The sequence below is a fragment of the Xiphophorus maculatus genome, chromosome 8 (assembly GCF_002775205.1).
Source record: "Xiphophorus maculatus strain JP 163 A chromosome 8, X_maculatus-5.0-male, whole genome shotgun sequence".
Classification (NCBI taxonomy): Eukaryota; Metazoa; Chordata; class Actinopteri; order Cyprinodontiformes; family Poeciliidae; genus Xiphophorus; species Xiphophorus maculatus.
Genome location: NC_036450.1, coordinates 25,529,390 through 25,545,973, shown reverse-complemented (window position 1 = coordinate 25,545,973; position 16,584 = coordinate 25,529,390). Strand labels below are relative to the sequence as shown.

Below are 16,584 nucleotides of genomic sequence, written 5' to 3'. Positions count from 1 at the left end.
ATTCCTACACTGTTTCCCTGTGAGACAAAATGAAAACTGTTCATAGATAATGTTGACAACTACTTTATTTTTTTTTCTCTTTATTTGAACATAAATTATACATTTTTACAAATAAACTGAGTCATTTTCTTACTCAGCATTTATTTTGCTCAGCTCTTCTCCCCTCTTCATCAACCATCTGATGTAATTGTGTGTTGTTTTTTGTTTTTTTTTGCTTTCATATTCTCTGAAGAACAGAGATCTTACCCCCAGCCGCGTCAACACGTCCTCATTACTGACTTCACACCCTTTTTTCCCCCCTTTTTTTAAATTTGAGTTTATTTCTGTGACAGCAGGTGCTCTGCCGGATAAACAGACAAATTAAGAAGACTCTCAGTCACTCTCAGGTGAATTGTGCCTCTTTATTTTATTCCACATCATTTCTCCTCCTCTCGTTCAAACACGACCCTGCGCTGCCTGTTCGGCAGCTGTGAGGGGAGCAGGTGAGGAATGAGATTGAATTCCTGTTTTCTTGCTGTGGAGCCTAATGGCTCTGATGAGATGCGACAGACAGACAGACAGACAGACAGCGAGTTGCGGAGGGACTGCGGATCTAAACCTCCTGGTTCAAGTGCTGCTCCACGCATCTGTTTTTGCGGCTCAGCCCAGACGACATGCCGCTCAGCCTGATTGGCTGATGATGGGCTTAAAGAGCTGGACTGCTGCTTCCCGCCAGCACTGATCACATGATGGACATCAGCTCATCTTGATTGGAAAATATATATATATATATATATATATATATATATATATATATATATATATATATATATATATATATATATATATATATATATATATATATATATATATATATATATATATATATATATATATATATATATACTGCTCAAAAAAATAAAGGGAACACTTCAAGTGTTAAACACCTGTTTAAGTGTTCCCTTTATTTTTTGAGCAGTGTGTATATATATATATATATTATATATATATATATATATATATATATATATATATATATATATATATATATATATATATATATATATATATATATATATATATACTGCTCAAAAAAATAAAGGGAACACTTCAAGTGTTAAACACCTGTTTAAGTGTTCCCTTTATTTTTGAGCAGTGTGTATATATATATATATATATATATATATATATATATATATATATATATATATATATATATATATATATATATATATATACTGCTCAAAAAAATAAAGGGAACACTTCAAGTGTTAAACACCTGTTTAAGTGTTCCCTTTATTTTTTGAGCAGTGTGTATATATATATATATATATATATATATATATATATATATATATATATATATATATATATATATATATATATATATATATATATATACTGCTCAAAAAAATAAAGGGAACACTTCAAGTGTTAAACACCTGTTTAAGTGTTCCCTTTATTTTTTGAGCAGTGTGTATATATATATATATATATATACTGCTCAAAAAAATAAAGGGAACACTTCAAGTGTTAAACACCTGTTTAAGTGTTCCCTTTATTTTTTGAGCAGTGTGTATATATATATATATATATATATATATATATATATATATATATATATATATATATATATATTTTTTTTTTTTTTTTTTTAATTTGGTCTGTTTTCTGGCCGATCATTGATCTTTACACAGATTTACCAGCTCACTCTGGGTTTGACCATAACAAATTTTTTTTTGTCTGAAAAGTTGCTTGTTATATTGACAAAGTTGCTAAGTTGGAAACAGTGGCATGACAGTCAACTACCCAGATACTACCTGACACAGCAGACAAATGGGAACGGTTGGTGATTTTCAGACCTTTACGGAAGTAAATAACATCGGTTTCACGTGTAAGTATCGGCAGATGTCAATCTCTCAAAATTAAGGAAAACTGGGCTGATTTATCGGCTGGCTGATATATCGATGCACTCCTGCTTTAAATTGTTTCACCTACTAGGGTCACAAAAAATGATCAAACAGCATCATTATTTCAGACACTGATCCATTTACTTATCCTCTGTCCTGGTAAGGACTGCTGGTTCTAGAATGATCTTTATCATCACATTTTTTGTGAACCTGTCGAAAAGTTTCAAAACGCAAAACTCTTTGACTTTTGGACATTTTCAAATTTAGAAACTCACGTTTCCATGTTTTTTTCTATAAACTTTTAATATTAATCTCAGCACTACAAATTATTAATAAATTATATTAATTAATCATTAATATTAATATTAATGATTGGCGAAAATTAACCCCCGTTTTTCTTCCACAGTGACCTTTTTATGCAATCGTAAAGCTTAAAAGGTCTAAACAGACTTTTCCATCTTCAATGTTTTATTCATAGAAGCCTTTGGTATCCATACAGTCTTGTTCTGTGTTAATTGCGTTGAGTATTCGCACATTTTTAGGTGCGTTGTGTTTATTTCCGCCCGCTGTTTCCTTTGCTCAAAAAGCAACATCATCAAATTGACCCAGATTAATCCTGCAGAGATTATAGCTGTTCATATAAATCAAGTTTACTCACACGGTCATAGATTAATGATTCTCCTGGAATGTGATTTTGCGAATAACGAGCCAACACTAATCATGATTGGTGAGCGGGGGTACAGCAGCTGGTGTGTGTGGAGATGAGGCAGACCAGAAGTGCGTAAGTAGTTGGATGGTGTGCCGCTGCGTTTTGCGCTTCCATCAGTGGGCGCGCTGTGTGCGCGGTGCGTAAAATGAGCGAAGACGCGCCAAGCTACTTTTGCTCTCCAGGATTCCAGTAAGAAGACTCGAGTCTTTTTTTTTTCTTTTTTTTTTTAAGTCTGGGATCGGGGTTATGCCCAGAAGATGGACGCGCTCTACAACGCCACCGAATGCAGCGGCGAAAACGGGACGAACGTCTCCGCGAACTGCAGCGACGGCTTCAACAAGTTCATCCAGCCCGTGTGGCAGATCACGCTGTGGGCCGTCGCTTATTTCGGCATCGTGGTGGTGTCTGTGGTCGGCAACGTGGTGGTCATCTGGATTATTCTGGCGCACGGACGCATGAGGACTGTCACCAACTACTTTCTAGTGAGTTGTGCGTAAAGTAGGGAGTTCTGATGAGGAAACTCTAAGAAATTAGGCTTTTTATTGTACTACAAGAAATTGTCTATTTATACAGCGACGCAAAAAATCTGCGCGTAAGTCAGGGACTCTTGTAGGAGCTATATAAAGAAATCAGCCATGAAAAGCAAATCTCAAGCTCAAATACTGAGCTTGAGATTGACTTCCAGGCTCTGTAAATTAGAGAATAATCTGCTAATTTGAAGGGAACTTTATCTGATGAAATATTTGGTTGATAGATTACGCAAAATTTTAAAAACCCCATCAAATACCATAAATAAATAAATTAACTCTACAGTGTTTTTTTTTAAAAAAAAAAAAACAACAAAAAACAAAGAGCAGACAACTTTCATTGAGCAAAATTGCGAAATCAACTGATGTCTCAAACTCCAGATGAGCTTCATTCTTCTTCTCCTTCAGTCTAAACCTTTGACCTGTCTGCTGCTTTCCTGTCTGCAGAATGCTGTTTGTTCCTCTGAGGCCTTCACAAAGCGCCTGCATCGTGCTCAGATTAATTTACTGCGTTCACTCATTAGGTGACATCTGAAGACAACTGGTTGATTTTTGTTTTTTAAAAAACAACTAATTCAGTTCCCACATTTTCGATTTTTCGTCGTTCGAAAACGTTTGAAAGTCGTTGTCGATTTTCCTCCACTATAACGTTGTGTGCCAAATTGTGTTGATCTATGGCTCACATTTCCAATGAGACACATGGAAGTTTATGTCAGTAATGAGACAAAATGTGAAAAGCTCCCAGGGTTTGAATACTTTTCCTCAATGAGAATAAATCCTGAGATCTACTCTTATAAAGGAAGGGTTTACAGAAAGTGTTATCAAAGATGAAAGGTGTTTTCCAGTTCCCAATCAGACCTGTCTCTGCCTCTGAATCTAACCCTCGTCTAATAGGTTGCATTTTGAAAGATTGTGACCGTTAAAGTTGACTAAGTGCGTTTGCTCGTTCTCATTCGCTTAATCTTAGAAACCATCCATTTCCAACATAGAAATGGAAAGGACTCTCTCTTTCAAGTGCATTCCATATCCAGGTTTAGATTTAAAATAAGGATATGCAAAATCATGTTAGGTTTACGAGTTACAATAAAGTGAACTTTGTCTTTCCTCTGCAGGTGAACCTCGCTTTCGCTGAGGCCGCCATGTCGGCATTCAACACGGTGATCAACTTCGCCTACGCCGTTCACAACGAGTGGTACTTTGGTTTGGTCTACTGCCGATTCCACAACTTCTTCCCCATCGCCGCCATATTTGCCAGCATTTACTCCATGACAGCCATCGCTCTGGACAGGTGTGTCACGCTCTACCAGGTGTTTGTGTCTGAATCACAATCTGTCGCGACATGAGAGTCTTCCTTTAAAACAGCAGAGGTCACATTTCTGGCGCCACACCTAGCAGATCTGGACAACGGCATGGGGACAAAGAACGGAGACTGGAGGAATGGGAGCAGGGATGCACCAATGTGAATATTTTGAGCCAATATCAATGCCCAATATAACTAATATTTATTGATATACTTATAGATTTATAGATTGAAATAGATTAGAGATTTTTTCTAAATTTTTGGCACCATAAAAACATACAAAACGGAATTAAATATTAGTTGTTAATCTTGGCCCAGTTTCCACTTACAGATACCAATATGTTAAAAATTGACTAACACCAGCCGATAACAATGTTCATGCTGATATATCGTGAATCCCAAAATGGGAATAATCTTTTATTGAGGCTAATATTATCACCACCACTAAACCTCCAAGTTTTGTGTAACTTTTCTAATGTTTCATTCAAACCTTCTTCAAGCCTCCTGTCTTGATCTCAGCAGTTATGACTTCAAAAGTCTCCACTTCCCTGTTAAAATGCCAGGGTTTTGTAATGTGAACTCATCCTGTACACCTCAACTGAAAACAAATTCACCAGAACAAGACAAAAATAAGAAAGGCTCAATAAGCCGGTGGCAAACATGAGCACACACACTTAAGGCAATAGTTTAAAATTTTTGATTCAGTATCCCGTCCTATTAGGCACATACCTTACATCGGATTGTCCAGAAGTAAAGTTTCACCATTCTAGCTGAGTCTTCCTGACATTTACACGATTCAGCGAGAGTCTTTGTTTGCTCTATGATCTAATTTTACAAATGTATCAGTCAGGAGAACAGCGCCAAACAATTCATGTCGTTAAAGCTGGGATATGTAACAAATTACTGTTCCAGGAAGACTGTTTATACACTGTCATCAGTGGCTATGCTAACTATCCTTAGCATTCTTCTTCTTTAGCATTCTCTGCTGACAAGAAGCTATAGTAAAGCAGAAAGCATGGGGGTGGGCCTAAGACTCTCCTCCTTGCTGTGATTGGTTGTTTCTGATCAAGGCAGAGGAGCATAATCTTTTCACAGATTGTCTATCTCATACCATACAGTCTCACCATAGTGACCAAATTAATGAATATGGGTTAGAAAGAAATAATACAAGTTAAATACACCAGCTAAATGCCATGGCAAAAAATAAAAATAAAAAATCATTTATCAACTTTATTTGATTAAAGACACAAAAAAGTGCATATAATAAATAAAATAAAACGTTACAACAATCAGAATAGATCAATTTTGCACAAAAAATATTTAGAATAACCAGATGAGTTTCAAGCTTGTTCAAACCTCTGCAACCAGGGTCATTGCACCTTCTACATTTTTAGCCTAATTCATTTTATACTTCCATTTCCTTCAAAACAGGTTGTTGGTTAAAAGTTACACAAAGTTTCTGTCTCTGTTGAGCCATAAGCATTAGCAATTATTCCACTTTGTTAAAAGCGATGACCCCAAACACAGTTGTTGTTGTTGTTGTACGGCGGTACTTGAAAAGTCAATGCAGTTTGACTTTAAAAGTTTCAGTTTCTGGTAGATGAAGTCTTCCAGTATCCTTCAAGTGCAGAACAGTGCGTACAGGTCCATGTAACCTGGTTCTAAAACTCTCTGAGAATGTCAAGTGCTATTAAATTAGAGGCAATAATTGTCTATTTAACTCAAAATGAGTCTCAAATCATTGTCTGAGTCGGTTAATTTTCATTCTGTGAGATTAATAGAAATCAGAGGCCACCCAGGAGGAAAATCATGCTCTTAGCAACCGCTGGAAATAATAAGAAGAAATTGCAATTCATAGTTGATTATCACGGAAAGTCCATTTCAGTGAAGTTGCTCCATAAATCTTTTTGTGTGTGTGTTTGCAGATACATGGCCATCATCCACCCTCTGAAGCAGAGGTTGTCGTCCACTCAGACTCGGTTGGTGATCGGTGTGATCTGGCTGCTGGCTCTGCTGCTGGCCTTTCCTCAGTATCTCTACTCGTCCACCGCAGTGCTGCCCGGGCGCACGGTCTGCTTCATAGACTGGCCTGAATATGACACTGTTGACTTCAAAAAGATGTGAGTAGCTGAGCTGGTGTTTCCTCCTGACCACAGCGTTGTCTTACAACTTGTGAGAAACAATTTGAAATCATGTAATGATCAAATTATTCCCATGTGTCCCACACACCCTGAGTGTGTCAACAACTGGAATACACATGATTGTATTGTGGTATCATCTGTGATATGAATTCCACTTATGTCTTGAGGGAATGACCTGCAAAGAAATGTTGGTGCTTTTACACAGGACCATGCTTTTAATGTACCATTTAAACTATAGTCATAGTCAATAAATTAAAATATGTGTTCTGATGAGGATTAAAAGCCCCTTTTTGAAAATGACAACCTTTAAGCTGGAATTTTATTCCCAGATGTCATGTTTTTATTAGCTGTAAGTGGAAAATCATCATAATTAACAATAATAAAGTCCTGAAAACATCAGTCTGATCAGTCAAATTAATGTGTGTTATGGTTTTCACTTACTGAAATAAATTGATTTTGGCTTTACATATTTATTTGCAAAATTTCAACTTTAACTTCAGCAGAGGAGAGGATTACTCCGACCCTTCCTGACATTCTTCATTTTTTATTCATAGCCAGAAGCGCTCCAGGTCTCATTTTGTCCTTTTTCTCCGCATCTTCCAAAATTATCACCAACTTCCAGCCGACAGGTTTCTGTCATGCAATCTGCATGTCACAGCGCCGCTGGCCTTTGAGAATCCTGCAGACTGTAAAATATTCATAAATAAGGGTCTTTCATAAATAAGGGCCCTTGTCGGTCTTTCCCCAACACGTATTACTGCTACAGTGCTGTGGAAAAGCTTTTGGCTCCCTCACAGATGTCTTCCGTTATTTTTAACATTTTAATATTATTATTTTAAGTCACACTCAAATTCCAAGTCATCAGACAAATGGACAGAAATCAGATCAAAAAGCATCATTCAAATGTTGCTTTCATTTATTCAGGAGAAACACAACCTAAACCAGCTTCAGTGTGGAAAAGGTCAACTTACTAACTGCAATCAGGTGTGATAACAACAAGTAGTGACTCTGGAATTTTGGACGAATCTCTATTTTTTTCACAGAATCGTTTAATTCATTTATTGATGACAGTAGCTGGGTTTCTATTGACCTGAAAATTGGGCAAATTGGAGTTTTGAAAATAAATTGGCATATTTTAAAAAAAAAACGCCTCATGTTTTTGTGCCAGGTTGAAGTGGCTTTTCAGCCGTATCGAAATTAGTGTATTTAGCAAAACTACAACGGAAACACTTTTTTACATCACATGAGTCACATGATCAACTACCGTGGTAGGAGGATCATGGTGCAGCAATATTTTTAATTAATTATCGCATGATCAAACTTGCACATGCATGATATTATTTGCGTTTGTTATTTAATTGAAACACCGCAATTGGAAAATTGTGTATTTTTTTTTAAATTAGCAGAATGTTTTGCACTCTGCTGTTGGATTTGTAAAGGAAATACAGCTGGACTCTTTAATACTGACACGCTAGAGGCCTCCAGATTGGTAAAGTCCACACTCTGTTCCACATCAAACATATTTTGAGATTAAAGTGTGTAGAAAAAGTAGAGGGCGAACACCATTTGGTCATGTTGAGACTATTCTCCTGCACTGAACTGAACTTCTTTATTAATTAAAAACCTCTGCTTCATCCTAAACCATCTCTAGCTGCTGCCATCACTCACTGTAATTCTGCATCATAAAGAGTTTTGCATCATTACTAGGTAACCTTTCTGTGCAAACCATGGGGCACAGAAGTCATGATGTTAGATTGATGTAAAACAGCCTTCAAAACAGGTTTGGATCCAAGGTAAACAGAACATGATGAAAGACGTCTCACAGGTCCAGTGGGTGTTCGTGATAACTGAGCCAGATTATTTATCACAGTCATGTGGATTAATGCAGTTTTTCAGTTGTCTTGTTGTATTGTGATCAGCTCAGGCCTCAGTGGACAGCTTGTCAATATGGTCCACCTCAAATCTCAGCCGGTGCTTCTATGTATGAAAAAACAACGTGATATAAAATGGCCCATGTCTCAGAAAATGTGTAAATTCTAATCTTTTTTTGTCTAATCCTCTGCCATCCCACATATAAATGTGACTCTTCCTTTAATAGTTTTATTCTGGGCACATCATGAGGTTTCTGTCTCATTTGACACTGGAAGCTTCAGTGTGTGTGTTATCCTTCTATTTGGGGTCGAACTCCTGAAGTTGGAGTCAATTTGCAGGTTTTATTCATTTTCTGTTTGTATGTCAGAACTGGTCATGCCATATCATGTCATTCTTTTTATGTATTTTCTGTATATACCATTGCCACCCAGGAAGAGTTAAGGTAAGGAAATTGTGCTGAAATGGTGAACTAACTCTGAGTACTGTAGGCATGTGTGAAGTGGCAGCAGGCTGATGCACATCTTATGTGATTTCCTGTTGGATGTAACACACCCTTTTTTATCATTGCACACATCAAAACATCAGCCGCTAAGGGACTTGGATTTCATGATCTGTATGAAAACAGAAGAGTAGTTACCATCCTGTTTGTTTACAACTGGAGAGGGTTTTTTTGTTTTTTGTGTGAGTCTGTCAGGATCTGGCCGTCAGTTTTAGCAGATCTGCTTCCAGGTTCCATATTCAGTGCATCCACAGATTGCGTTCCACCATGACACTGACATGTTTCTACAGTGTAAAGGTGGAACAGGATCTGAACAAGGACGTCTTGTTCACTTACAGTACTGGTACTGGTATGGGTTCACAACGTTATGGCCCATCGTGTTCCTGGTATTAAAACGTATTAAAACTCTACTAAAGCTGCAGTGTGTTCCATACTGCAGCTCTGACTGCTCCACAATAGATTACCTGCTTGCGTTTTTGTTGCCGCAGCTACTACGTGTGTGTGACCATACTGATCTACTTCCTGCCCCTGTGCATCATGGGATGGGCGTACATGACGGTGGCCGTCACCCTGTGGGCGAGCGAGATTCCAGGAGACTCATTTGAACACTACGCAGAGCAACTCATTGCCAAACGCAAGGTAACCCAGACAACAACTCCCGAACCCGTCATTTAACGTGATGATCTTTTTAATCCCTAACATGTAAGCAGCCGGAGAGATTAAGCAGACTTATTCAGACATCTCCACCATACCACCTCTGGCAGGTGGTGAAGATGATGATCGTGGTGGTGTGCACCTTCGCCGTGTGCTGGCTGCCGTACCACGTCTACTTCCTGCTGCACCAGTTCTTCCCCGAACTGTTTGAGGAGCGCTACATCCAGCAGGTCTACCTGGCCGTCATGTGGCTGGCCATGAGCTCCACCATGTACAACCCAGTCATCTACTACTGCTTAAACAGCAGGTGAGCTGCTTAGCATGGGGGGGAAAAAAGGCGAGTTGTCTGTCAGCGTGGGTGTTTAGCCACGAGTTGGGCTGTAATCTGGGTTTGTGTGCACAATCCTTTCCGTTTATTAATCCTTCCCCACTGTGTACTCCACCCCCAACCTCCTCCTCCACCGGCAGGTTCAGATCAGGCTTCCAGCAGGTGTTTTGCTGCTGTGCTCCCACCGTCACCAAAGAGGAGCTGTTGGAACTCAAATCTCCTCGTTACCTGCAAACCCAGGTCTGTGTAAGAAGGACGAATCGGAACAACAAGCGTGTGTTCGTTCATTCATTCATCTACTGCTTTTACCGGCCATGTGCACCGACATGCAGGGAACGCACCACAGAGTAGCTGCGTTTCCATTATAAATGTGCGCAGAAATTATGTCTGAATTCTGCTAATGTTGGGGGAAAAAAACACAATTTCGCAATTGCGGTGTTTCCGTTCAAAGGGAAGTGAAATTAAAATCACATGTGAATAAACTTGTTCACGCGATAAGTCGTTAGAAATCATGGAAGTGACCGATGGAAACAGGTACATTAGATATAGTCATAATTCAGTGACGGTGCTAGAGCTCGTCATCTATCAGCCAATCAGAGGAGATCAGGTCTTATTCAGGCTTTGGCGCAACAAGCCCCGCCTACTTGGGAGAGGCTACCTATGCATCATTTTGGGAAAATTGTAGTCTGCAATTTTACAGAAGAAATATGGATTCAACACGTTTGAATGACACACACAATACAAAATGTTGTGTGTCATTCAACGTGTTGCTCATTCAAGTGTTGTTTGAATGACACACCACATTTTGTGCTGTGTGTCTGCTCACAGAGCTGGGGATGATAATGCTCTGATTTATTGTATTGTGATGCTGTGAGAGCTCTGGTGGAGCCCGCTGCAGACTGTCCAAAAAAACCCCCAAAACAAACCATCATCTTCATACTACTTCCTGTCGCCTTCTTCAACATTTCTCCCAGTAGTAACATTGTACTGTTGATCAATTTACATGCAGTTTTGTGAAATAGATGTATTTCGATGAAAACCACCTCATCGTAGCGCTAAAAACGTTTTACTGCAAAACTTGAGTTTTTCTTCGAAATTGCCGTGTTTCGATTAATCAAACTTATTTTTGTAATTTAAATTTGCGCAATTTTATGGTTAATGGAAACGCAGCTACTGTAACTGTAAGGACTTGATACACTTTCCTTGTCCATCTATTAAAGTCACTTAGTGTTAATGGAGAAGCTTTTGCTCCTAGTCCTTCTCCTGCTATTTTTAACCCAGCTGAACCTCTACCCAGTGAAAACCCGACTGTTTGCTGTTCAGTATTCATGGATTCACTCGTTCACAGAATATTTTGTGGAGGATTATTCAATAGAAAATTTAGCGTGGAATGCTGAAATAGGATATTACTTGACACGCTATTGGCTGGTTTTGCAAAGCAGCCCAATCGTGGGGGTCAGCTCCACAGAGCTAAAGAGTTTTTAATCAAACCTCATGAGGGCTGGGGATGACAACACTCTGATTTATATTTATATCTACTCAAAGGAGGAATAGAACCGAAAAGAAAGAATGAAGTGTCAGAAAATCAGTTCAGGTTTTGTTGTCTTTGAAAGATAAATTATCAGTACATCAGAAAATGTTTAAAACAAAAATCCTTCTTGTTTCCATCTCCTGCCTGGGGCTGACCTGCTCTATTGGTGTCTGACTGAATATTATTCTCCCTGCTGGTGAACAATACAATCAAAAACCTTGATTGTACGCGGATGTCTGCCGAGAGTCTAGTGAGTGGGTGCGACGCTGTGGTTGAGCGGACATTAGAGCGGACTGGAAGGTATCAGCTCGGATTATTAAAAGCCCGTTGATGCAAAGACACAAAGGGGAGAAGTTGTTTTATAAATATTGGTGAAGACAGAATTTTAAGCCAAACAACGACTGATATAAAAGATCACAAAATTAACGCTTGAGTTGAATCTGTCCTATAAAACTGTTTTGAATTGTTTTTGTTGCAGGGTAAATAATACATAAGGGAAACTCTGTACGAATACTGTGGCTGGCTAACCTTTGGTTGCTAACAATGCTTATTTTGCCATATGTTTTGTTTCTTTATAGCTTTCTAATAAGTCTACACCAACTGGTCTTTATGGGTAACACCTTTAGAAATGCTTGGTATGGAGTCAACAAGGCATTGGAGACGTTTCTGACATTTTGATTTACATTGACATAATTGATTCAAGCAGCTGCTGCAAATTTGTTGGTAGGATGATCCATGGTTTCCATGGTAGTTCTATCTGACATGCTATTGGCTGTCGTTTGTAAAACAGACAATCCAGGTGCAGCATCCATTTTCCTTGGTAGTTTCTGTACCCACTAAGAGTAAAGATAAGGAGGACCAAGAGTATTCCTTACTAGGAAGGTGGTTTGGACTGTGCACTTTAGTGCATATTTGGTTATATTTTGGTGTTTAAACTATCAAAATGAGAAGATATAAGTGTTTTAGATGGGGGCTGAAGTATTTGCTCATTTCTGTTGTTGTACCCTAACCGCTGTGAATACTGGGGAGACAATGCAGTCACACCTAAAGTCATCTAAATACCCTTTTATTCCCCATTCGGATGCTCGAATTGAACTTCAGCAAGCTGACTTCAGCACATCTAGATGTCTTGCTTTGATTTGGCTGATTTGCTATCTGTATTAACAAGCATTTGAACTGGTGAACCTCATAAAGCGGCATAATCCCAGCATCAACGAGTAAATGCTGTTTTGTTTCTTTTAGTGTCTTAACTTTGTCTTAGGTGTTGCATCTGTCCCGTTGTGTCTCTGGTTCCAGATACTAAAATATGCATGAACATTTCACATGTTGTGTTTGTGCTGTGTCTGATCAAAAATGGGGTTCAAGTCATTTTTAAACCTTTGCACTTTGGTTTTGTTTATATTTCACACAGAAACCCAACGTTTTAGGGAACATGGTTGTTTGGGAAGTGTTTGGGTAGAATAGAGGTAATTCTGAATGTAATTGAGCTGAAGATGAACTCTGCCATCTGTCACCAGCCCATGGTAAATAGCACACCTCTCTCAGCTAGGACATGCATCAACGACTGTCTGGACTTATCCGCTCACCGGACTGTTGACGCTCTCTGCTTTCAGGTCAGCATATACCCCGCAAGCCGAACGGAGACCGTTGTTCCTGCCGCAGCAACCGAGGCGCCACCTGCCGAGTCGCGCGTTTATCCTCACGTGGAAGTCGCAACGAACGTCTCGGTCTCTGACGTGCTGCCCTAAAGCTCTCACGTTTCCACCGTTAGGGGTAAAGAGTGGAGATGCCCGGATTTGTCCCAGGAGCATGGCAGCACTTAGAGACCAACGCTAACACGGCTAACCGACCTATGTACAGGTCACACATGAGTTAAATGGCTGATACAATCACATGATATCATTGGATGAGGGCATCATCACAAAGTGACGTAGGAGACTTGAGAGAATCTCATCCTTCATCACCTGCACGGCTCAGAGTCTTGACCTCCTCCCCGTGTTCCTGACTTGGGGAGCTGATTGAAGAGAAACTCCCGTGTTTGCTTAGCAACAGTGTCAATTCACTTGTTTTTATCTGTGTTGCATGGGAGCTTGGGGAGTGCTCGCAGACTGCCTGTCTGTACAGACCCAGCACCTGTTGGGCAGGATTAGCCCCTTGTTTTGACAATGTGTGGAGCCCGGTTCGGTTCGCAGCAGCCAGGTCACAAGCCCGGCTAAATATAGAGAGTCCAGAGATGGGAAACGAGCCACACGTAGCACGACCAGAGGGGAGTCTGAGGCTCATTGCTGCAGACATAAGGCGCAATTTCAATGTCACAGGTACCAGGTGTTTGTCTCGTGTGTCTTTGCCTTGTGACGTATGATCTGGTTAGATTGTAGCAGTCACCATGCAGCGTTTCCATTAACCATGGAATTGCTTAAAGTGAAATTATGTAAATAAATTTGCTTAATGGAAACACAACACAAAAACATTTTTGCACTAGGATGTGGTGGTTTTTCAGCCCTATATTGAAATAGATGTATTTCGCAAAACCTCAATGGAAACACTTTTTTCTGCATCACATTAGTCACATGATGAACAGCCAGACGTCACTAGTGGCGAAAACAATGAAGAACATGACAGGAAGTGGACGATCTGCAGCTGGCCCCACCAGAGCCTGCACAGAATTGGGCAGTTTATAAGAAGTTGTGTGTCATTCCAACGTGTTGAATCCATAACTCTTCTGTAAAATTGCAGACTACAATTTTCCCAAAATGCCGCATTAGTAGTCACTCCCAAGTAGGCGGGGCTTGTTGCTCCAATGCCTGAATAAGACGCTGACGTCTCCTCTGATTGGCTGATAGATGAGGAGCGAATGAATACAGACACATGTAACTTATGTATCTGTTAACATCTATGCCGTGCCATAGTGAATGGCTGGTTTATTTTAATTTAATCTCTTACTTAACAGAAACCGCAATTGAGAAATTATGTCTTTTTTGACCTTAGCATAATAGCAACAAATATTTGCGCTCATTTGTAGTGGAAACGCAACTAATGTCAGTTTGTAAACCAGATTGAATGGGCGGGTAATTCCCATTCACCACTACATTTACTTTTTATTGTTTAGTGCCAGTAGCTTTATGCTTTTCTGTTTTTATACACACTGCCACTATTTCTCCACAGATTGTTTTAATTCATATGCTGGTCACAAAGCGACTCCTGTTTCTGCCTCCAACTGCAGTGTATATATATATGAACTGGAATTTTTCATAAAAAACAGGAAATTATTTGGTGTAGATGAAAAAGATGCCTCAGTCATATCAGTTTCTTAGAAGCACAGAGAAGAATAGTTTCCTGTTCATTGGGAACAAATGTGTGCTGCACACTTCAATTCAAAAACACTTTATTTATCCCAAAGGGAAATTACATGTTGTCATAACTCATGTCGTCAAAGTATCTGTAAAGAGTTGTGGTTGGTGATGCTGTGGGCAGGATGAATCTCGGGTAGCAGTGAGTCTTGCGATGAATTTTAAGAGGCCTCTTACTGAAGCCACTGTTGCTGAATTAGAGTCTCATGGCTGTCAAAACATGCTAACAGCTCAGTGTCAGGGCAGCAGATGTTATTCCACAGCAACATATCCTGGATGACACCGTCAGTTGTTGGCTAGCACTGCTAATCCACCTCATTTGCTTTGCCACTTCTTTTTAAACCTCTGCCTGGCTAGATGGCTAGACGGCAGCGAGAGGTTGGAGTAGGGGATATGATCCTTTCTCATTATGATTGAAAGAAGAGATGGTTTGAACTTCCTCCATCTCTCTCTGCTCATTGGTCCTGCTCTGAATCCATGCTCCTCTGAGACTTTGGGGTCATAGTTCAGGTATTATTTGAGCTTCCAAGATGCTAATCGGTGTTTTAGGTGCTTTAAAAAGTTAGCTGAATCTTTCCAGCTTCACTGCACGAGAACCAGAAAGAATAATTGTCATGCAACATGCAACGCCTCAACAATCCCCCCCAAAAAATGAACAGAAGTCTAGAAAAACAACATATCAGAACTAACAGAGCAGAGCTACTTCCACTGCTCAGCCCTGGAGGAAAATCCAGCAGAGAACTGGTATCGTTCTGGTAAACGTTGGAATATCAGTTTGCTTTTACAAGTATGAGTACTGGCCGCTGGTACCAGGCCAAATACTGATACCAGTACCGATACTGGTATCACATTACCTAGTTGCTTTTTCTTAATGCAGAATATTGAGAAGATCCTTAATAATATTAAAATATTAGTTATTACAATTGTAATATTTATTAGCAAAAAGCTGTTAGAATCCATTTTAAGTCTTTTTTCCTAACCTCAGACAACCTCCTTCGCTCTTTAGTAAAAATCTAAAAGTAATGCAGCCTGGTGGATCCCATCTTCTCAATGTCCATCAATGGATTCTGGAATTACTGCACTCAGCCCGAACCAGCCAATCAGGGCTCAGTGTTCCCAGCATCCCTAGTAACGCTTCAAGACACAAATAAACTTCTTAGCTGATGCCATCCAGCTCACCCTCATCTGAAGCACTTTGAACTGCCGTGGTGCTGAAATGTGCTGTGGAAATAAACGTGACCTGCCAATTCAGAAACAGGTGATGATCCACTGACGGCTTTTAATCTCATCTCTCCCTGAAGAGATTGACAAGAAGATTAAAGGAATCATTTACATACAATAGTTTACTTGTGAAAACAGTAATTGCATAAAGACTTCTGCAAAAGTTGTAAGGTAATGACAAAGGTGTTTGTACTCACATCCGTAACAAGAGAGGAGGAGTTTGGATAAAAATAGTATGTACATTTAATTTACAATCAAAGTAAAAAAAAAAATAATGAAATAAAACTATTATTATGACCTGAAGCATTTGGTTTATAATTTTAGTTTCACAGAAAAAGTAAATAAATCTTTGCCATCTCTGAGGCTATTTTGGACCAAATGTCATCTTTGTACTGTGTGATCATATTGCAAATGTTTTTTTGTATTCAGTGAACTAGCTACATACAGTATGTGATTGTACTACTAACTTTGTAAAAATCTGTACAGTGATAATTATGTATGCAGTACTGTGTTGTTGTTTTTGTGTCAGACTTAAACGTTTTAAATGTTCAAACTGATTTGAA

General features: G+C 39.2%; 1 protein-coding gene across 1 annotated transcript; it reads left to right on the top strand.

Moving 5' to 3' along the window:
* Nucleotides 1-2,731: 2,731 nt before the first annotated feature.
* Nucleotides 2,732-16,584, top strand: LOC102223307 (substance-P receptor-like). Its single transcript, XM_005806874.3, has 7 exons — nt 2,732-3,080; nt 4,238-4,413; nt 6,351-6,545; nt 9,426-9,576; nt 9,702-9,898; nt 10,060-10,159; nt 13,064-16,584. Exons 1-7 carry the CDS (start codon nt 2,856-2,858, stop codon nt 13,196-13,198), a joined length of 1,179 nt encoding a protein of 392 aa, XP_005806931.2. The 5' UTR covers nt 2,732-2,855; the 3' UTR covers nt 13,199-16,584.

Excerpts from the sequence above, each read along its gene's own strand:
- LOC102223307 (XM_005806874.3), top strand. The coding sequence starts at position 2,856 with ATGGACGCGCTCTACAACGCCACCGAATGCAGCGGCGAAAACGGGACG. Across the intron at positions 3,081-4,237 it reads CTGTCACCAACTACTTTCTA|GTGAACCTCGCTTTCGCTGA; the intron begins GTGAGTTGTGCG and ends TTTCCTCTGCAG. Across the intron at positions 9,899-10,059 it reads TACTACTGCTTAAACAGCAG|GTTCAGATCAGGCTTCCAGC; the intron begins GTGAGCTGCTTA and ends CTCCACCGGCAG.